Source organism: Fundulus heteroclitus, unplaced genomic scaffold, assembly GCF_011125445.2.
Source record: "Fundulus heteroclitus isolate FHET01 unplaced genomic scaffold, MU-UCD_Fhet_4.1 scaffold_46, whole genome shotgun sequence".
Classification (NCBI taxonomy): Eukaryota; Metazoa; Chordata; class Actinopteri; order Cyprinodontiformes; family Fundulidae; genus Fundulus; species Fundulus heteroclitus.
In genome coordinates this window covers 167,343-190,146 of record NW_023396879.1, presented here as the reverse complement: position 1 = coordinate 190,146, position 22,804 = coordinate 167,343, and the positions used below count along the sequence as shown (strand labels likewise).

Sequence of the window (22,804 nt, the reverse complement as noted above, 5' to 3'; positions counted from 1 at the left end):
GAAAGTACTCCTGGGTCAATGTGAGCTTCTGAGCTTTCTGTGTCTCTGCTCTGTCTTCTCTAACATAGAAAGTACTCCTGGGTCAATGTGAGCTTCTGAGCTTTCTGTGTCTCTGCTCTGTCTTCTCTAACATAGAAAGTACTCCTGGGTCAATGTGAGCTTCTGAGCTTTCTGTGTCTCTGCTCTGTCTTCTCTAACATAGAAAGTACTCCTGGGTCAATGTGAGCTTCTGAGCTTTCTGTGTCTCTGCTCTGTCTTCTCTAACATAGAAAGTACTCCTGGGTCAATGTGAGCTTCTGAGCTTTCTGTGTCTCTGCTCTGTCTTCTCTAACATAGAAAGTACTCCTGGGTCAATGTGAGCTTCTGAGCTTTCTGTGTCTCTGCTCTGTCTTCTCTAACATAGAAAGTACTCCTGGGTCAATGTGAGCTTCTGAGCTTTCTGTGTCTCTGCTCTGTCTTCTCTAACATAGAAAGTACTCCTGGGTCAATGTGAGCTTCTGAGCTTTCTGTGTCTCTGCTCTGTCTTCTCTAACATAGAAAGTACTCCTGGGTCAATGTGAGCTTCTGTGCTTTCTGTGTCTCTGCTCTGTCTTCTCTACCATAGAAAGTACTCCTGGGTCAATGTGAGCTTCTGAGCTTTCTGTGTCTCTGCTCTGTCTTCTCTAACATAGAAAGTACTCCTGGGTCAATGTGAGCTTCTGAGCTTTCTGTGTCTCTGCTCTGTCTTCTCTAAGCCCCAGTGGGTGGAGGCAGATGAGCGTTCACACTGAGCCTGGTTCTGGTTCTGCTGGAGGTTCTCCTCCCTGTTAAAGGGGAGTTTTCCTCTCCACTGTCGCTTCATGCATGCTCAGTATGAGGGATTGCTGCAAAGCCATCAACAATGCAGACGACTGTCCACTGTGGCTCTACGCTCTTTCAGGAGGAGTGAATGCTGCTTGGAGAGACTTGATGCAACCTGCTGGGTTTCCTTAGAGAGGAAACTTTCTCACCAACCTGGATGATCTGATGGAGGCTGACTTTGGAAAGAACCTTGATGAGATGATGGGATGTTAATTGGAGCTATATGAATAAAATTTAATTGAATTGAATTTCTGAGTGCCTTCAGGGTTCCTGGATTTCCTGGTTTTTAAGGTCTCAGCTCTCTGGTCAATGCTAGCGTTTTCTCCTCCTCTCCAGTTTCTCCCAGTTCCACAGCCTGGTGACCCACTTCAAGGTGGGCGCTCTCTGTATGAACATCGTTGAGCAGGAGCTGAAGAGGTTTGAACTCTGGCAGGAAGAGCTGCAGAAGAAGAAGAAGGCCTATATCCTTTAAAAGGCCTCCAGGTCCGGTTTTACAGCAGAGCTCGGCTCCTGTTCTGATGTTCTCCTGTAGATCAGAGTTCCTTAGCTGGCTCCACGCGAGGAGTTCCCCGAGAACCAAAGCCTGAAGAAAGAACACGAGAAGACCTTCAGGAAGTACCAGAGCCTCCTGACCAAGCAGGAGCATCTCCTCAGAGGTAGCGAGCTGCTGAGATGTTCTCTGTGTGGGGTAGATGTTCCTGAGATGATCCACAGAACGTCGGTCTGGTCCTCTCCCTGCAGTCGCTCTGTGTCTGCTGCTGAATCTGGCCGAGGACAGCCACACCGAGCTGAAGATGAGGAACAAGAACATCGTCCACATGCTGGTGAAGCTTCTGGAGCGGGAGGACCAGGAGCTGCTGCTGGTGGTCGTCTCCTTCCTCAAGAAGCTCTCCATCTACGTAGAGAACAAGAACGACATGGTGAGGTGCAGAGATCTCTGCTTCCTCTGCAGGTTCTCCATCAAAGCAACCTGGAACCAGGAAGTAGTTCTCCCTCAGATTCAGTCCCAGGAACTGTAGGTCAGACCCAGACTCAGACTGAGTCATTCATCTTCACCAGCCTGAATGAACACGTTCGTCCTGAAAGCACCATAAAAAAGATCTCCACTTCTTCCTTCCTTCCTTCCTTCCTTCCTTCCTTCCTTCCTTCCTTCCTTCCTTCCTTCCTTCCTTCCTTCCTTCCTTCCTTCCTTCCTTCCTTCCTTCCTTCCTTCCTTCCTCCTTTCCTTCCTTTCTCCCTACCTCCCTACTTCCAACCTTTCCTCCCTCTTTTCCTTCCTTCCCTCCTTCCTTCCTTCCTTCCCTCCTTCCTTCCTTCCTCCTTTCCTTCCTTCCTTCCTTCCTTCCCCCCTTCCTTCCTTCCAAGGGAGGTTCTTCTCGTCTTCCTCCCTCCCTTTCCTTCCTTCCTTCCTTCCTTCCTTCCTTCCTTTCTCCCTACCTCCCTACTTCCGACCTTTCCTTCCTTCCTTCCTTCCCTCCTTCCTTCCTTCCTCCTTTCCTTCCTTTCTCCCTACCTCCCTACTTCCAACCTTTCCTCCCTCTTTTCCCCTTCCCCTACCGCCCCCGCCAACCGGACCCTTTCCTTTCCCTTTCCGGGGGTCCTCCTTCCTTCCTTCCTTCCTTCCTTCCTTCCTTCCTTCCGCCCTTCCTTCCTTCCTTTCCTTGCTTCCTTTCTCCTTTCACTTTTCCCTCCATACTCCGATCCAACCTTCCTCCCGGGGTCGCACTTCCTTCCTCCCCTTCCTTCCCCTTCCTTCTCTTCCTACGGCCTCCTTCCTTCTTTCCTTCCTCCGTCCTTCCGCTCCCTAACCTCCTACTTCCAACCTTTCCTCCCTCTTTTCCTTCCTTCCTTCCTTCCTTCCTTCCTTCCTTTCTCCCTACCTCCCTACTTCCAACCTTTCCTTCCTTCCTCCCTACTTCCTTCCTTCCTTCCTTCTCCTTTCCTCAAGTAGTCGTCAGACTGTTTTTCTTTCCTAATCCACACACTGAGGTTCAGGGACCGTTTCTAAATCCAGAAAGCTTTAATTTAGTGAATAAAACAATCATTTAAAAACTGCTCTCACTTTATCAGTTCATCAGTTCATCAGTTCATCAGTTTATCACTTTATCACTTTATGAGTTTATCTTTATCATTAAATGGTTTAGATCTGAAACATTTCATGTCAGGCAGACATCTAAACCCTCCAGGGTCTTCCAGTAGCATCTGACATTTTCTGCTGCTTCCAGCCTGACGATCAGCAGGTTGCTGGTTCAATTTCTCTCCTTTTCTCTGGAAACCTGGATGTTAAATTAGGGCTTTATTCTCAGCGGCCAATCAGAACACAGACAGCTGTTCAGCTTTCACCTGATTGGACGTAACTGTCCATGTTTATTTGTGTTGTAAGGTTAATTTTCAGAGCTTATTTCCACAAATAACCGCTAAGTTCTGCGATGGCGCCGTGCTGATGTGGGTCGCTCACAGGAACCAGAACCCAGCTGGTTCTGATCCCCTCTGGGTCTCTATCAGCGCTGGTTCTGTTGGGTTCTGGGTTTAAAGGTCCAGTTAACAGCAGCATGTGGGCTGCAGCTGATTAAGCTCCACTCTGTGATGGCGTCCCACCCGGTACCAGGACCCGGGTTTAACTGGGACCGGGACCTTTCAGGGTCACTGCATGCTGACTGGGTTCTGGTTCTGGTTCTGGTTCTGGTTCACTGCTGCCGCTGACCATGGAGGGGGACAAAGCAGCTTTTTGTAAATGTTGTTTGAGCGCGTTGAGCAGAACTCCTGTTTGAGCCTTTCTGGTTTCTGCGGATCCATTTGATCATCTTCATCTTCAGCTGTAATCTAAAGTCCAGTTAATCGTGTTATTCTGTGTCCTCCACATTTTAAAACCTCCACTTTAAGCATTATTGTGCTAAAACGCCTCGTACTGCAGCTCAGCTCTACAGAACGGCTGAGCAGAAATCAGCTGAGGCACGGCGTCTGTTTCCGGTTATCTTTGGCCCTGTTAAAGGAGAGTTTTCCTCTCCACTGTCGCTTCATGCATGCTCAGTATGAGGGATTGCTGCAAAGATGAGCGTTCACACTGAGCCTGGTTCTGGTTCTGCTGGAGGTTCTCCTCCCTGTTAAAGGGGAGTTTTCCTCTCCACTGTCGCTTCATGCATGCTCAGTATGAGGGATTGCTGCAAAGCCATCAACAATGCAGACGACTGTCCACTGTGGCTCTACGCTCTTTCAGGAGGAGTGAATGCTGCTTGGAGAGACTTGATGCAACCTGCTGGGTTTCCTTAGAGAGGAAACTTTCTCACCAACCTGGAGGATCTGATGGAAGCTGACTTTAGAAAGAGATTTGATGATGATGTGATGTTAACTGGTGCTATATAAATAAAATAAAACTGAACTGAATTGAGCGGCCTGCTCTGACACCCTCCCTCTCGTCTGCAGGTTGAGACGGCCGTCGTGGAGAAGCTGGCCCGGCTGCTTCCCTGCAGCCACCAGGAGCTCCTGACCGCCGCCTCCCGGCTCCTCCTCAACTTGTCCTTCGACGCGTCGCTGCGCGGCCAGATGGTCCAGGCCGGCCTCATCCCCAAACTCTCCTCGCTGCTCGGTAAGCGGCCCGTTAACGCGGTGACGGCGGCCTCCTGTCGGCCGGTCGGCTTTGAAGCCTCTCGCGGGGAGGCTCAGATAACAGACCATAATTAATGTAATATATTTGTTAGAATAACACGGCAGGGCCTCCGCACAAATGTTGTTTTTGTAGCAGCCAGCCGGAGAAGCAAAGGAGTCTTGAGAGATTTGGTCAGGGGCAGGTGGGGGTCGCTCCGTCAGGAAGCTTTGCACACACGCAGGATATGAGTCCGCCCTGAAATATCACGCCGCCTCACAGTTGTGACACTGTTGGGTTTGCCGTACGGGCGTGAGTGTGCCGCCGCCATCAATCATCCGGCTGCTCTCCGCTTTTCATCCGCCGCTCTGCTGCTATCTGGGAGCCGGAGGAGAGGCGGGTCTTTGTGCACAGGCCCAACGCGGGGTCCTGACCCCTGGAGCCTCATGGTGTCATGGTGCCGGGCCTCAGAGCCGGTCCAGAAACACCCACACTACCCGCTGCTGCCATTCCTGAGCCGCTCTGCACCGGTGGCTGTGGCTCAGTCAGTTGCCGACGTTAGATGAAAACGATGGCAAATAGGCAGTTGAACAAACAAGTGATTCAGTTAAATTCATTAAGTTTGTTAGTTGTACCTTGAAAACTTAAGCTTATATTTGTTTAAATCATAATTTGTCTCAGAGGTTTTGGCCATGCTGTAAAGGAAGAAACATTTGAAGTTTTCATTTACTTGAGAGTTTAAAACAAAAGCTGTAAAAATGTTAGATTGACAGATTTCACAATGAATGAGATAAAAATCCTCATCTTTCCTTCTTCAAACCTCAGAAATGAGTTAATTGCCAGAAGCCACATCTTTATCCTGCTAGCTGAGGCCTGTAGCGTCTGAGGTGGAGCTCCTGGGTTTCTGTTTTTTCCGAAACAGCCGTAATAGATTGTAGTACCTACTCCTGGCCAGGGAGGGGCGCAGTAACGCTGCCACAGAGGCAAAGGAGGGCGAAGAAGAGACCTGTCCACCCTGGTGTCACTACCCGATCCGTTCCATCAGCTCATCTACGCAAACAGAATAACTTCCGGGTCGCCAAAAAAATAATGTAATTACGGTACTGAAAATACTTATTTCTATACTTAAATCATTAAATAAAGCTAAACTGTATCGTAAATAAAATATTGAAGACTTTTCTGAAAGAAATTGATGCGTTTTACATTCTCTCCATTGTATTGCTTGACGTCATCATCGGATGTGCTCAGAAGTCCGGGAAGTTATTAGTGCGTAACGTTTATCTGTATTGTCTGAATGCACTCTATTAGTTTTATTATTTGTTCAAACAGGACTGGAAAAAATATTTCATCCTTATTATACGGTGAATTTCGTTATACAAATAATCTTGTTCTAAACGTTTATTTTATTAGTAAGTTAAAATTATCGATTTAGATTTTAGCGCCCTCTGGTGTACACATCATAAACTACAGAAGACCTCGTCATTATAGTAGCCGCATCGTTTTTTTTTTTTTTTTTTTTACAAAAACGAACAGGGAATAGAACAAAGAACACACACATACCTTACTTATATTACATTTATTAAGCACAGAATACATACATAAGCTAATCAAATAAATGATAAAAAAACATCAAACTTCAAAAAAATTCAAAATCAAATACGTTTCTATACTCCTAGTGTTTATAGCTGGGGGTTTATGTACTTTAAGAAATGGTTTATATATTTTTATTTCCCTAACCACAACTGGGAAACATTTTTGCTATTAAAAAAAACAAAAAAACAATGTATTTTTTTATCTATTTCTGTTGTTTATTTTTTTAGAATATGCAATATTGCCGCAAATACAAAGATAAACAAAAAGTAACCCCTGCCTCGAAAAAATACAAAAGAATAAAAAAGTAAGAAAAACGAAATATTTCCTACCGGAAGTTATTCTGTTCGCGCGTAAATGAGCTGATGGTACGGATCGGGTAGTGACACCTGGGACCAGGTTGCAAATGTATCCGGTTCCGCTCTATCCGACCAAGACGATAGTCGGGTCAGCCAAGCCCGCCATCGTGTGGGCGGAGCCTGAGCTTCCCGCTCTGACCTGGGGCTGGACCTGCTGGACCTGTGGCTGCTCTGTTACTTCAGACCAGAAGGTTTCGTTGGGTAGGAAACGTCTGTAGACCCAGAAGCAGCAGCCCGACCGGTTCTGGTGGGACTGTGGCTCTGGGAAGCTCCTGTAAAGTCCTGACGGCTCGTTGCTGACAGCGGGCCAGACCCGGTTTGCTTATCAGGATGGTCCAGAAACTCCAGACAGGGTACTCCATGCTGGCTAACAGAGCGTTCAGGTTCTGGAGGAGGCCCGCCAATGAGAAGCACATGTTCTGATGAGGAGCAGAGCGGCAGTAAAGTCGATGCTTCCTCCTGTTCTCCAATTAAAGCGACGGCAGAACTCCCCGTCCCGCGGCCACATCTGGATCTCATACTGACTCGCTGTGCGGACAGTGACCAGTGTGAACCGGGCCGGGCCTGTCGGTGGTTCTGGTCCAGTGAGGAGCCTCCCTTGATGAAAAGCGCAGCAGTCAAACTCCGCTCTGCGCTCCATTAATCCTCCTGGCAGCCTCCGTCCGCTCTGCTTACGGGTCAAACTCATAAAGGTGCCGGGCTCGCTGCGGCCCAAACACCTCATCCATCCAGACCTGATGGGTCACACAGCAGCTCAGAGCTGCAGGGAGGAAGGAGATGGTGCTGCAGGTCCAACCAGGATCAGTCGACCCGGTTAAAAAGATGCTGATGATTTGTTCGTGTTTTTATTCAGAACATGCAGACCTTCACCTTTGATCAGAATGGAGGGAGTCAGTTACATTTTTAATTACATTTTATTTCTATAGCACCAATTCACAACATCTCATCATCAAGGCTCTTTCCAAAGTCAGACTCCATCAGATCCTCCAGGTTGGTGAAAAAGTTTCCTCTCTAAGGAAACCCAGCAGGTTGCATCAAGTCTCTCCAAGCAGCAAGAAGAGAAAAATGACAAAGAACAAAAAGTTAAAAGCTGAAATAACAACAAGCAATGCAGATTGGAGAACAGTAGGAGAACTCAGCAGAGAAAGAAATAGACCCTGATGTCCTCCAGCAGCCTAAGCCTATAGCAGCATAACTATAGAGGTAGCTCAGGGTAACATGAGCCACTCTGACTATAAGCTTTGTCAAAAAGGAAAGTTTTAAGATTAGTCTTAAAAGTAGACGGGGTGTCTGCCTCACGGACCAAAACTGGGAGTTGGTTCCACAGGAGAGGAGCCTGATAGCTAAAGGATCTGCCTCCCATTCTACTTTTAGAGACTCTAGGAACCACCAGCAGACCTGCAGTCTGAGAGCGAAGTGCTCTGTTAGGAACATACGGGGTAATCAGAGCTCTGATATATGATGGAGCTTGATTATTAAGGGCTTTATACGTTAGAAGGAGAATTTTAAATTCTATTCTTGATTTAACAGGAAGCCAATGAAGGGAAGCTAAAATTGGAGAAATATGATCCCTCTTGTTGATTTTCATCAGAACTCTTGCTGCAGCATTTTGGATCAGCTGAAGGCTTTGAACTGCATTTTGTGGACTTCCTGATAGTAAAGAATTACAATAGTCCAGCCTTGAAGTAACAAATGCATGGACTAGTTTTTCAGCATCACTCCTGGACAGAAAGTTTCTAATTTTGGCGATATTCCGGAGGTGAAAAAAGGAAACTCTGGAAACCTGTTTAATATGGGATTTAAATGACATGTCTTGGTCGAAAACAACACCAAGATTTTTTACTTTATTACCAGAGGCCAAGTTAATGCCATCCAGATTAAGTGATTGATTAAGAACTTTATTTTTTGAAGACTCTGGTCCAAATGCATGCTCAGTATGAGGGATTGCAGCAAAGCCATGTACAATGCAGACGACTCTTCCTGTGGCTCTACGCTTCTCCAGGAGTGAATGCTGCTTGTCGGGACTTTGATGCAATCAACTGGTTTCCTTATATAGGACATTTTTGACCAATCTGTATAATATGATTGAACTTGACTTTGTAAAGTGCCTTGAGATGACATGTTTCATGATTTGGCGCTATATAAATAAAATTGAATTGAAAATTGAAAGATTACAACTTCTGTCTTGTCAGAATTTAGATGCAGGAAATTTAAAGTCATCCAGCTTTTGATGTCATCAAGACATGACTGCAGTCGAAGTAACTGATTGGATTCATCAGGATTTATGGATAAATATAGCTGAGTGTCATCAGCATAACAGTGGAAATTAATCCCATGCTGTCTGATAATTTTGCCAATCGGAAGCATATATATAGTACATATGTAGGATGACTTCTGCTTACCTCTGACTCCTCACACAATCATTTTCCTCCAGCACCAACTAGACCTAAACATTATTGAACTAAAGAGTTTAGACTTTGACTAGGCCATTTTAATCCATAAATATGCCTGGAGTTGAACCAGTCTGGTATGTTCTGGGTCGTCGTCCTGCTGGAAGGTGAACCTTCAGGTTATCGCACCATAGGACACCTAAACTGCTGACATACAGGATGACAATAAGGAAAGCAGTGAGAAATAAATAAAACAAGCCGGGCCTCCTGGTTCTGCTCCCTGGAGTTAAAAGCTGGAGAGAAAAGATCAAGAGATCTGACAGATAAACTAAATTATCCTACATTCATCATTAAGAAACCACTGTCTGACGTAATTATTAAAAACCCGTTCTCTGTGTTTTCCTGGATCCACCACTAAAGGGTCCGTAAAGGTTCCGTTCCAGCCGAGGTCTGTTGGGATTCTGCCTGGAGTCCTGATAGAATCTGCTAAATAGTTCTGGTTCTGTTTATCGTCTCAGCAGTTATTAACTAAATGTTGAATAAAACCGTTTGTTTACAGCCGGATCAGACCAAAAACAGAACTAAAAATAAGTAAAATGTTCTTAAAAGTTGTGCATTTTTCCTTGATTTGAGCAGGTAAATAAGATCATCTGCCAATAGAATAAGATTTTTGCACTTAAAATAGGAACAATTCATCTCCATCATCTTATTTCAAGTGCAGGATATCTAATTATCTTATTTTAGGGGTCAAAATACTCATTCCATTGGTAGATAATCTTATTTACCTGCTCAAATCTAGGACAAATACACAACTTTTAAGAACATTTTACTTATTTTTAGATCCGTTTTTGCAGTGTGGCGGGACGAGTTCTCCCAGCCGGGTCAGGACCGGCGCTGGTCCGATCGGATTCTGCACCTGCGTCTCGCTCCGTCCATCTACTGACGGAGGGAGAAACTCATCTTTGAAACCTGGGACAGAACCGGACCCAAAATAACTCCAGAGGGATCCGTTCTGGTTCTGGTTCTGGAACTGTAGTGTTCTGTTCTGCCGGCTGCCAGGCAGTGAGAAACTGCAGCCGCCTGGTTCCGGTCCAGCTCTGACTGCCAGCTGAGCGGCGTTAAAAAGCCCATTCAGCCCGTTAATATTTGTCCAGAACCGCGCGGCTCCTGCTAGATGTGGTCGGCGGCGTCCTGCGGCGCGGCGGCGGCGGCACAAGCGGTGATTCATGCGCTGACCCGCCTCCTGCCTGTGTTTGTGTTGCAGCTGACGAGGCCCAGAGGCAGCGCAGCATGTGCGTCCTGTACCACATCAGCATGGACCACACGTCCAGAACCGTGTTTGCTCACGCCGGCTGCATACCGCAGGTAAGACTGGCTAATGTCAGAGCGGGCCGGGCCGGGCCGGCGACGCGGACCAGGCCCAGAACCCCCCCCCCCCCAGAGTCAGGTCCGGGTTCTGAGCCGCCCGGTCAGCGGCTCCTCTGCTAACGGCCCATTAGCCGAGCGTTCGGTGCTTGTTTGGTGGGATTGGGTGTAAATGGCGTCCAGATGTGGCGGCCAGGCGCTGCTGTTTGCTCATGGGTCGGGTCAGCAGCAGATCTGGACCTCAGCGGCTGGCCAGGATGTGACCTTTGACCCGGCCTGCCTCGCTCTCGCCGGTCCTGCTGAGACACTTAAAGTAAAGAAAGATGAATCTTTTCCCTCTTCAGCGGTTTTGCTTTTATCATCTCGACTACGGAGCGTCCCATAAAACCCAGAACCTACAGAACCTACAGAACCCAGGAAACCCAGAACCTACAGAACCTACAGAACCCAGAACCTACAGAACCTACAGAACCCAGAACCTACAGAACCCAGGAAACCAGAACAAAGTCCATGTTTGGTCCGTTTTCCTCCTGACAATTTAGTTTTTGGTTTATTATTCTTTCCTAGTTTTATTTTTCGGCCGCTCTGAGCGGATCGGTTCTGGTGTCGGACCCAGTCCGTCTGGATAAATGTAGCCTTGCATTAAATACCAGAGCCTGGGGGGGGGGGTTCTGCAGACTGAAGGTTTGCTGATCCTTCTTTGCCAAACATCTCCAGCTCAGAGTGGAGAATATCTGGACTTTGACTAGGCCGTTCCAACCCATGGATCTGCTTTGAACTGCCATCCAATAATATCTCTGGCTGTGGACCTCCAGGTCTTCTGCCGCCTCTGTCAGGTTCTCCATCCACCCCCCCCCCCCCCAATCACCGCTGACCTGCTAGTTTTGCATCTTCTGTTCCTCCTGTAGACCTCAACGTTTAGTTTTGGTCTCCCTGAGCAGAGCACCTCCTTCCAGATGTTTGCTGGGTCTCCTCTGGCTTACAGGGAAACCTCAGACAGGACTTTCTTCTTGCCATAGAGGTCAGGTTTGAACAGTGCAGTCATGTGAACAGAACCTCCACCTGAGCTGCTGGTCTCTGCAGCTCCTCCAGAGCCACCATGGTCCTCCTGCTTCTCTGATCAATGCTCTCCTGGTCCAGCCTGTCAGTCCAGGAGGACGTCCATGTCCTGGTAGGTCTGCAGGTGGTCCATCCTCTCTCCAGGTCCACATGATGATCAGAACTCTGGGAGGTTCTGTAGAACCTGACCTGCTGTAAACTGGACCAGAACCTCCTCCCTGACCTGCTGGATTCCTGGTCTCCATGATGCTGGAGGTTCTCTGATGTTCTCTAAGGAACCTCGTTTCATTTTCCTTCCTCAGTTTCTAACCACTCTGTGTGTTTCTGTCACATAAAAGCAAAATAAACTGCAGTTTGTGTTAAAGTTCAAAGATTATAGATCCTTTACCAAAGAACTGTGAAAATATCTTCTGCCTAATTGTTGAGTTTAATTGGAGCGCGGCTCCCTCTGCTGCCCCCTGGTGGCGGCGGCTGTACCCTGACATTAAAGCAGACCCTAATAAACTGCCGGGCAGCAGTTCCCACCTTTCATCCTCCCTCTGATCCTGCTGAGGCCTCCTTCTTTTCTGGCTGATGTGAGGGCCCCGCTCCTTTAATGGGGTCACCGTGTGGAGCTTGAAGGGGGCCCTGCGGGGCCGCAGGAGTTGGGAGGAGCGGTCACAGAGGTGGAGGGGCTGCGCTGCGAGGCCTCCAGTGGCCGTCTGCGGTAAACGAGCAGACGCAGGTGCCAGAGAGTCTAGACGGGGCTGATTTGGGGTCCGGGGCCCCCGGTATGTGATACCTAACCCAGGCCCCGCCGACGTTGCTGATTCTTGAGTCGTCGCAGGGAAGCGGCGCACCTCGGCTCAAAGCTTTTCCTGTTTAATGTTAAATCAGCCGGGGGAGCAGGACGGACAGATCAGGGCGGGGCGGGGGGGCAACAGCAGTCTCCTCTGCAGATCTTTAATGGATCCGGCCTCACTGCTACAAGTTTCCATGAATCTAGGGTCAGAGACTGATCCGAGTCTGAAAAAGCTGAGTCAGTGTGACAGACTGGTTCCTCTTCAGCTGCGGGTCAGTCATTGGATCGGGTCATGATCCCATGACTGACCCGCAGTGAGAGAACCAGCCGCCGTTGGGTCGTCGCCTCGTTGTTCTGTGGCTCATCGGGTCGATTATAGCAGAAAAGATCAAAGCCAGGAACTGTGATCTCCTCCCACTCAGCTGGAGTTCAGGCCCGGTTCTCCATCAGACCCGGCCCAGACCCGGCCCAGAACCGGCCCAGAACCGGCCCAGACCCGGCCCAGACAAGAACCTGAGCACATCATCCGGTTTACTGTGACAGCGACAGCAGTGAGGATAAAAACCTCTTTGCTCCTAGAAGCCAGTGTTGTGAGATTCTTCTCCAGGACACGAACCAGATCACTAAACTGTTCACAGCGACTACATTTAATCATCTTTAGTAGTTTATTGGTGTTTATTGACGCCGTCATGGAGCGGCGGAGGAAAGGGTGAAAGTGGCGATGCAGTCAGGTTTTAGGAGGTTTTTATCTTTAATGTTGTCCTGATAAATGCTTATTAACACTGGCTGTTCTCACTTGGGGGGGGGGGGGGGCAGAGGCAGGACAAAGAACAGCAGCACTGAATTACTATTACTATTATTATTAAAAATGGAGACTAATCACAAGGTTAAGGTGTCTGTGCCTACTCTGATAACTTTGAGCTTAATTTATGGGCGGGGCTTTATTATTGTGGGCGGGGCTTTGACTCCAGGACCTAATCAGATCGTCTTCTTCATGTCTGCCATCATTTTATTTTGTGGTGGAGCTTATTAACCCGACTCTCACCAGAAGGATTTCGTTCCACACGTCCATCTGGAGTTTCTCCACTGGAGATGTACTTCAGAAGGAGGGGCCTTATCAGAAAACCTTGCATATGATTGGATAAACTACTTGTCCGTCATCTTTACTGACGCGCTGCTTCAACCACTCACATCAAAACTGAGACATGATTTCCACTAACAGAAGCTTTCAATGGCGTTCTTTTAAATAATTAATATTCGGTAGATTGGACGACACTGATGAAACAGCATCAATGTTGCCGCTTGCTTCCTCGCTGCGAGCCGCCATTGTTGTCGTTTTCCACCCGGCGATCCTGATTGGCTCGTTCATTTTATGTGGCGTAGAAATGGATGTGGAGCTCAGAGAAACTACATCCGTCTGGATTGAGTCAGGTTTGGTGCCTATATGTTTGTTTTTCAGATTTATTAGTATTTATTTGTAGTCTGTTGAGCATGAAAACTGGGTGATTTTATTAGATTAACGGGGTGGGGTGGGGGGTGGGGGGGTAAATGTTGCCCAGGGCTCCACATTGGGTAGGGCCGGCTCTGGAGAAACCCAGAAATCGGCCCTGGAACCATTTTTTCCTCCATTTTCCCAGTTTTAATGTTTCATAAATGCTAAAGTGACACATCTGCAGCATTCAGTTAATAATTTAATTTAAAGTCCTGAAGCTTCCTGTGGGAGCTGATTTCTGTGGATGATGGCTGGTTCTGTTCCCGGCCGGTGGTCCAGGTTCTGGATCGACTCGGCTCAGAGCCAGTCTGGTTGCATGGAGCGTTCTCCTTTCTTATTGTTGAGCTTGATTTGTGGCGTGTTGTCAGCAGCTGATGAAGATGATGTCTGACTGCGGCGAGGAGCAGCTGGACATGGAGCTCATCTCTCTCTGCATCAACCTGGCTGCCAGCAGGAGCAACGCTCAGATCTTCTGTGAAGGTTCCAGCTCCACACCGGCACATCAGAACCGTGTCCAGAAAGTTCTGCTCCCTTTATAGTCCTCCTGTCTCCGCAGGGAACGGTCTGAAGATGCTGATGAAGAGGGCTTTTAAGCTGAAGGACATTCTGGTGATGAAGATGATCAGGAATCTCTCCCAGCATGGCGGCGCCACTAAGATCCTGTTCCTGGTGGGTTCTCATGTCCTGTAGACGCAGCGCCTCTGACTCCCAGGTAAACCAGCGTTTCTGTGGCCTCCGTCCTGCAGGACTACGTGGGAGACCTGGCGGCTCACATCAACGAAGGAGAAGATGAAGGGTTTGTGATCGAGTGCCTGGGAACCCTGGCCAACCTGACCATCCCCGACCTGGACTGGCAGCTGGTGCTGACGGAGTTCAACCTGATGCCGTACCTGAAGGACCGACTCAAACCAGGTACCTCCTCCATCCGTGCCGCGCCTCCGCCTGACCTCCTGCTGCTCCTTCATCAGTGAGGACAGACACGGCTCTCCTCCTTATCTGCTGCTCTGATGGCCTCTGACCTCCTGACCCTGACTTTATCTGCTTTCATCTCAAAGCTGATGCTGAGCAGAGACAAAACCCGACCAGAGCTGTTTGAAGGCCTCGCATGTTCTCCACAGGGTTCCTGCTGCTATAAAGGAGAGGGAGGTTTGCTCCTAGCTTCTTTAGAGCCTCCAGACATTTCTCCATAGTACATTATCCAGAAAGTGACCAAAAACTGGATTTAAATGACTCAAAAAGCAGAGAAATATTTAGCACACAGTGACAAACTGTTAAAAGTTGCTTTTTTCTTCTTAAATAATTCACATCAAAAAGATTTTGATATCAGACAAAGAAAAGCTGAGTAAATATTAAATGTTTTTAAATGATGGTTTCATTTATCAATGGAAAAATAAAGCAGCATTCTGCAACTGCCGTCTCTGGATTCCTGGCTCCTAGGAAGTTGGCTAAAAAAAAAAAAACCCAGCTAATGTGTATATATATATATATATATATATATAATCAGTTGTTTTGTAAAGTAATAGCAGTTTTAAATGGCTCTCTGGATGTGAAGGGCACCTAAAGGTTAACCAGTTGTTCACCTTTAGCATGATCAGCTAATGTAGCTAACTGTTAGCATCACCATTTACAAAGTGGCTCAGCCATGACCTGTCTACATGATCGGGGCCGAAAACACCAAATTCATACCCAGACTGAATATTTTAGGGAGGCTTGATGGAAACCATCACAGAGAGGAGAAAACGCAGCTGTGATGAATGCATCGCTGCTAAAACGTAATAAAAGCTAAGCTTTGCTCCCATTGGACACTTCAGCTCCGCCTAAAAGCAGGACGGCTCCGTCTGATTGGCTGCAGGATGATGGCGGTTCCGTGAGGGACAGCTGAGTCCACATCAGGGAGGATGCTGGTCCAAACCGTAGCAGACGGCCCGTTTATATCGTCAGTGCTTTCAGGATGGACCGACGGTTCTGTTCAGGAAACTTTAAAGGTGTAGCTCAAAGGGTCAGAACAATTTTCCTGCGGCCAGGTTTGGTTCTGATGAAGACCTGAGCACAGAGTCCAGTAGAGGCAACGCCACTGGGCGGCACCGGGGTGCATTCTGGGTATGAGGTTCTTGCTCAAGGACCCAGATCTGTGGGAGTTGACCCACTAGGCCACCATCCTCCTGTTCCTATCGGTCCGTCTAATGTCCGTGTTTGTTGGTTCCGGCACGTTGCTCACCTCACTGACTGGACTGGATCTCGGTTATGCAGCTGCAATGGAAACCGGTCCAAGTCTGAGCAGCGCCTGGTTCCACCATCGAGGGATTCCAGGTGTTCCTCATCTGGCTCCATGGAAAGCTAATCCTGCTACGATCCCTCCCTGCAGAACCGGCAGGTCCGGTTCTGCAGGGAGGGATCCTGTCGGGTCACTCTGAGGCTCCGTGGATGGAAACGAGGATGCAGATTAGTTCTCCAGCCGGTTCTGGGTGCAGGGCCCAGAGGTCCAGACCGAAACCTCCAGCGGTTCTGTCAGACCCGGTCCAATAAGCTAACAGTGTAAATGTTCTCCAGCGAGAGGCTTCCTCCTCTTAACATGAGCTCTCCCCCTGCAGGTTCTGCTGAGGACGACCTGATCCTGGAGGTGGTGATTCTGATCGGAACCGTCTCCATGGACGATTCTTGTGCCGCCATGCTGGCCGAGTCCGACATCATCCCTGCTCTCATGGTTCTGCTCACCGGTGAGAACCAGCAACACTGGCGCCCCCTGCTGGTGGCCCAGTCTGATCCCTTAACACCCCCCCACCCCCCACCCCCCCAGCCTCATTTGGAGAGAAGGGGAAATAATCTCAGACGTTTGCTGCTTTGTGGAGGTGATCTGAGAAGGATTTTAACAAAAGGCTAAAATGATGGGAAACGTTCAGGAAAGCTACAGCTGGACGACGTAGAAAGAAACGATCGATAAAATAAAAATCATGTTGATCGATGTCGATAATTATTAACAAATTAAAAATGTATATTTTAAGTGCAGCGCTGGCCGTTTTATCATGCTGCTTAAATCCTATTTTTAGATAAAAACACAAACACTGAATTCAAACTCAAACATTTATTCAACCAACTTTTTACCAACAAAAAAGAAAAAAGTAAGTTTTTAAAAAAGAAAAAAAGAACATGTTCTCTCTGAGCTCTCTGAAGGGGGCGGAGCTTGGTTCCTGGGTCTGCGTTGTGATTGGCTGGGAGGAAGTAATGATGTAGTATTACCCTACATGGCTAGAAGGTAAAAGGAAGGAAACTTATTCTATTGAACTTTTTATTGAGCTTTTTATCTATCTTTGATATTTATTGTTACTGAATCATCGTCCAGCCCTCAGCAAAGCGTAGATTTGAGGCCTTTGTAGAATCTTTGTCCCGTTAAAGTTTAATCTCCTGCATGTGTGTTTCTGATGCAGTCCAGCAGCAGGACGATGAGTTCGTGTGCCAGATCCTCTACGTCTTCTACCAGATGGTTTTCCACAAAGCTACGAGGGACATCATCATCAGAGACAGCGGTATCCTTCCCGGCTCCTCTGGCTTCCAGCATTAACGGTGAGGCGGTTTCTGGGAATGACGGACAGGAAGAAGGTTCTTCTCCCTTAACTGGTACCGGCAGAAGCTTCGGACTACTTCGTGGACCTGCTGCATGACAGCAACGCATCCATCAGAAAAGTCTGCTCCAACACCCTGGACATCATAGCTGTGAGTGGTCCATGCAGGTTCTGGAAATGATGCTGGGTCGGGTCGGGTCGGGTCGGGTCGGGTCAGCGGCGGAGCTGGGCGTGGTTCTGGTGCTGAGGGAATTACTAAATGGGAAGAATGAGTCCAAAAACAGGAATGGTTCTGCAGGTGGAGACCACAGATTAGCAGTTTAGCATCTGGCCAACAGAACCAGGCCAGTTCTGGACGGAACCAGCAGAACCCTACTAGGGGACCTTCTCACCGGCTGTTCCAGACCCGGTCGCTTTACTCCTGATCCTGACCCGAGTCCCCAGCTCTCAGCTCCAGGTGGTTCTGGCTCAGACGTGCAGCCCTCTGGAAAAAGGAAGTAGATGGGCGGAGTCAGCGTCTGACTCCTCCCCCAGAAACCAGGAGCTGTGAGGCGACGGTCAGGAGGGAGATTTCTGATAAAGTTGAGCTTTTATTCTGATCGTTAGCAGCAGATTCTGCTGGATTCAGTATAAATAAACAATCTGCTTTTAAGTTGGAATGAAAAATTTAAATAAAAAATAATAAGAAAATAAAATAAGAATAATAAATACATAAAAAAAAATTTTATTAATTCATTAAAATAAATAAATAAAGCAGTGAAGCCGGTCTAGGGAGTCCAGCCCTGCGTCAAACCTCCTCAGAAAATCTGGTTTTATCTTTTTCATGAAACAGATTTTTTCTTTTTACCAGTTTAGTGTAAAATGTCTCATTTCTGGGGTCGGATCGCTGATCGGCTGCTGATTGACAGCTGTGGTCAGCTCCAGCCGGAGCGTGATCGCTGCCAGACCTCAGATCAGCGTAATTAACGCTAGATTAGAAGCAGGCAGCGAATGGGAGCGGAGGAAGTGTTTCATTAAATGATCAAGCTGCGGGCCACATGAAGGGCAGCCGGGGGGATCTGGAGAGCGTCAGCGGGCCGGCGGCGGCGTCAGCGGGGGGGAAAACGCTCCTGGAAGCCTGGCCTCTGATCCCAGCAGCCCGGGACAAACCCAGACTGCGTCAGGGACTCTGAAGAAGGTCCAACGAGGACGGCTCCGGTCCTGTGTCCTCAGCCCTGCTGTCCACCGCTGATGAATTATGGCGTCTCTGGGTTTGTGACGCGCCTCAGCTCTGCTTTGGCTCCCGGCACAGAGGAGGCAGAGAATCAGAGGAGAACACAGGTGGAAACCTGGGAAAAGTCTGTCACAGGTTCTTATTGTCAGGAGCAGGAAGATGATCGGCCCGCAGCACCACAGGACCTCCACCATGCCGAGCCCTGCAGGAGGTTCTGAACAGCGGCGCCCCCTGCAGTGTTGCTGCTGGAAGCGTTTATTGCTTCAGCGTTGGGACAGAAAGCTGGTCGTCTGCTAACAGAACCAGGTTTCTCCTCTGTTGGCATTTTAAACCTCTAATTATCGCTAACATATACCAACCCTGCCTCTGAAAGGCATGTTCTCCTTTCTTTCCCGTTTTGAAGGCTTGGTAATAGAACCTCTGGTCCTCATCAGTTTGCCAAAGGAAAGCAGGAACACCCCGATAAAGCGTTTAAAGAGTTTATGTGAAACATTTCACAGATGTAGGGACATCTGCAGCTGCCGTCTCGTCTCTCCTCAGGAGTACGATGAGGAGTGGGCCAAGAAGATCCAGACGGCAAAGTTCTGCCACCACAACAGCCAGTGGCTGGAGATGGTGGAGAACCGGCAGGTGGACGACGCAGAACCCTACCTGTACGGAGACGACCGCGAGGCCTTCGACAGGATCGGGGACATCCTGGACCGTCCGGACCTCTTCTACACGGCCGGTACCGAAAGGGTCGTCTCATTATTCGGTGTGGAAGTAAAAGCCGACGTTCTGATCGGCTCCGGTTTGCTTTCTGTGTCGTTCTTCAGATGGTATTCTCTCTGCGGACGGCTCCATCAGCCCGGAGTACTACGCTGACTTCCAGAACGCCGACCTGGGAGTGGCCGGATACCTGAGCAGGTAAATAACCCGGGCTGACGGTGAAACGACGCACCGATGTTAATGTTGCTGTCATGGCCGACAACCCATGTTTACTGCTGTACGTTTCCCTCGCCGCGCCACGCCGCCAACACGCTTCGTCGCGGGGGTAGCAGCTTCAGTAGGGAGGCCCAGACGTCCCTCTCCTCAGCCACTTGGGCCAGCTCCTCAGGAGGAATCCCAAGGCGTTCCCAGCAGAGAGACATAGTCCCTCCAGCGTGTCCTGGGTCTTCCCCTGGGTCTCCTCCCGGTGGGACGTGCCCGGAACACCTCTCCAGGGAGGCGTCCAGGAGGCATCCTGACCAGATGCCCGAGCCACCTCAACTGGCTCCTCTGGACGTGGAGGAGCAGCGGCTCTACTCTGAGTCCTCCCCGGATGACTGAGCTCCTCACCCTATCTCTAAGGGAGAGCCCAGACACACTACGGAGAAAACTCATTTCAGCCGCTTGTATCCGGGATCTCGTTCTTTCGGTCACGACCCAAAGCTCGTGACCATAGATGAGGGTAGGAACGTAGATCGACCGGTAAATCGAGAGCTTTGCCTTTTGGCTCAGCTCTCTCTTCACCACAACGGATCGGTACAGCGCCCGCTTCACAGCAGACGCTGCACCAATCCGCCTGTCCATCTCCCGCTCCATCCTGCCCTCATTCCTGAACAAGACACATACGAATAAACATCAGTTATTAATATCCGCCCGTTTTAGTTATCAGACTGATACCGAAGTGTTAACGATGTCGGGGCCGGTTTATCGTGCGTCATTCGTTCCGTCGTACGTGAACTCTGGATTCTCCGGTAACGTCTCGTCCTGCAGCACCTTAGGAAGCTCCGGCTGCCGGGCTGTGTTATCGTAGCGGTCCGTGTTATCGTAGCGGTCCTGTTAGCGTAGCGGTCCGTGTTAGCGTAGCGGTCCGTGTTAGCGTAGCGGTCCGTGTTATTGTAGCGGTCCGTGTTATCGTAGCGGTCCGTGTTATCGTAGCAGCACTGTTAGAGTAGCGGTCCGTGTTATCGTAGCAGCACTGTTAGAGTAGCGGTCCGTGTTATCGTAGCGGTCCGTGTTAGCGCAGCGGCCCTGTTATCGTACCGGTCCTGTTAGCGTAGCGGTCCATGTTATCGTAGCGGTCCGTGTTTCTTAGCGGTCCGTGTAATCGTAGCGGTCCGTGTTATCGTAGCGGTCCTGTTATCGTAGTGGTCCTGTTATCGTAGCGGTCCGTGTTAGCGTAGCGGTCCGTGTTAGCGTAGCGGTCCGTGTTATCGTAGCGGTCCGTGTTATCGTAGCGGTCCGTGTTTCTTAGCAGTCTGTGTTAGCGGAGCGGCCCTGTTATCGTAGCCGTCCTGTTAGCATAGCGGTCCTGTTAGCGTAGCGGTCCGTGTTAGCGGTCCTGTTATCGTAGCGGTCCTGTTATCGTACCGGTCCTGTTAGCGTAGCGGTCCGTGTTATCGTAGCGGTCCGTGTTATCGGAGCGGTCCGTGTTAGCGGTCCTGTTATCGTAGCGGTCCTGTTATCGTACCGGTCCTGTTAGCGTAGCGGTCCGTGTTATCGGAGCGGTCCGTGTTAGCGGTCCTGTTATCGTAGCGGTCCTGTTATCGTAGCGGTCCTGTTAGCGTAGCGGTCCGTGTTATCGTAGCGGTCCGTGTTATCGTAGCGGTCCGTGTTATCGTAGCGGTCCGTGTTATCGTAGCGGTCCGTGTTAGCGGTCCGTGTTAGCGTAGCGGTCCGTGTTATCGTAGCGGTCCGTGTTAGCGTAGCGGTCCTGTTATCGTAGCGGTCCGTCATGATCCCTGAAGACATCGCTCCACCCGATGAGAAGAACCGGCTGCAGACCCTCCCCCCCCCCTCCCTCCTTCCTCTGCGGGACTCCAGCCCATCCACCCCCTCCATTCCCCTTCCAGCATTCCTGCGTGAAACCCAAACCGAGGAGTGGGAATTGGAAGAAAGTGCGTCCTGTTATCACCAGACCGGGCTTTGGGTTTCCTCTGAGTCTCCAGAACCGAGCAGCAGCTCAGCGGATCCTCTGCTGAGATGATGAATCGTCTGAGCTGATCCAGAGAGCTTTGTCCCATCACCCTCGCCTGAGATAAAGCTCCTTGGCCAGGAATGTTTTTATTGGCCGCCTTCAGAGCGCCGGCCGCGACTCGCCGCATCCAGAACCCGATCCGATCAGACGACAGACGCTTCACCTCCTGCGTGTTTGTGTTTTCCCCTTTCCCCGTCCGTCAGTCTTCCTCTGACAGCTCTGAGGCGGCGGGGGAACCGGCCCCTCACACTGTTTTAATTTGGACCCGGCAGTCGCAGCGACTCGGGTTAACATAATAATCAGAACCAGCTCGGCCTCTTATTCTAAACTGTGTGTGAAACATGGTGTGAATGGGGCCTCAGAGAGACCCGCCGTCACAGAACCGTGTCCCGGGTTCAGCCCCAGGGAAGCTGCTCGTTAAAACCGACTTTATTTCCACGTCAGGTCGACCCTCAGCGTCATCGGATCTCGCAGCAACGCAGCGAGATCCTCAGATCGACACAATCAGACGTTCAAAATGATTTTTAAGGTTCTTCAGGGCCGGGAGGAAGGAAAAGCCTTCAGATCAGACTAAAACGTTCTGAAGAAACCTCTGGATACACGGTTAGACGTCTGGCCTGAAGCTTGATCCACGCATCCCATGAGCAGCTGGTGAGACCGGGCCTCCACTGGGCAGCGATGGCCAGTAGCTGGACCTTTGGAGCAGACAGAACCTGACAGAACCTGACCTGGCTGGCTGCAGGGAGGACAGGCCTCCATGTGCTCCAGAGCTGCAGGTTGCTCCACTGCTCCTCCTGCAGAGGAATTGCTGCACAGGTTCACTCATTAACACATTTATTGATAAATTATTATTAATAAATTATTATTAGTAAATCACAGCATGTTGGGAGACTTTCCTCATCCTCTTGAAGGACTCTAGACAAAGTCGTCCTAAATGTAGGCAGCTGAGGCGATAAATTCTCACCGATTCACCTCAAACCAGGATAAACCCCCCAGGTGTGTCCTGGGACATGGATAAATATCCCAGGTGTGTTCTGGGACATGGATAAATACCCCAGGTGTGTTCTGGGACATGGTGTTTTACTCCTTGTAGCTCCAGCCTGATGGAAGGTCCATCTCAGCGCCTGCAGGCCCAAAGCAGCAGCTCCAGCAGCAGCAGAGGGACTCAGAGCGCCGCTGGTTCTCCTTTAGTCTGGACCCTAAATGCCGTCTGACAGCCGTAGCGTGCGGAGAGGAAAGGGACGTATTCCTGCCCTGGGATGGGGGGGGGGGGGGGGCAGAAGGAAAACATGGAGGAGAGGGAGGAGGAGGAGAGAGGCGCTGCTCCCTGGAAGTGATTTGGCTAAAAACAACATGATTACTGGAGCTCGCAGGGCAAAGCAAGCAGCTCGTATTTTAGACGGACCATCAGGGAGAAAAGTCCAGGTTCATGTGAGATGTGAGCTCATCTGAGGAGGAGGAGGAGGCACCAAAACACCCCCCCCCCCCCCCCCCCCACCAAGGACACAGCATGAAAAGCCAGTCGCAGCTACGGGTTCTCTTCCTCGGTTCTGGACATCAGCCTCTGCCCTCATCACCGCGCTCTGCTGGGACGTCTCCCTCCACCAGGAGCTCCCACACCCACAGAGGCC

General features: G+C 49.6%; 1 protein-coding gene across 1 annotated transcript in view; it reads left to right on the top strand.

The window, feature by feature from the left end:
* kifap3a (kinesin-associated protein 3a) overlaps window positions 1-22,804 on the top strand; it is a 32,288-nt gene that overhangs the window by 6,233 nt on the left and 3,251 nt on the right. Inside the window, exons 8-20 of the mRNA XM_036131758.1 lie at window positions 1,177-1,301; window positions 1,398-1,496; window positions 1,582-1,760; window positions 4,264-4,426; window positions 10,027-10,127; window positions 13,831-13,939; window positions 14,016-14,128; window positions 14,206-14,371; window positions 16,051-16,176; window positions 16,885-16,983; window positions 17,085-17,170; window positions 18,773-18,959; window positions 19,048-19,138. Coding sequence (XP_035987651.1) covers window positions 1,177-1,301; window positions 1,398-1,496; window positions 1,582-1,760; window positions 4,264-4,426; window positions 10,027-10,127; window positions 13,831-13,939; window positions 14,016-14,128; window positions 14,206-14,371; window positions 16,051-16,176; window positions 16,885-16,983; window positions 17,085-17,170; window positions 18,773-18,959; window positions 19,048-19,138 — 1,644 coding nt within the window. The remainder of the gene's footprint in view (window positions 1-1,176; window positions 1,302-1,397; window positions 1,497-1,581; window positions 1,761-4,263; window positions 4,427-10,026; window positions 10,128-13,830; window positions 13,940-14,015; window positions 14,129-14,205; window positions 14,372-16,050; window positions 16,177-16,884; window positions 16,984-17,084; window positions 17,171-18,772; window positions 18,960-19,047; window positions 19,139-22,804) is intronic.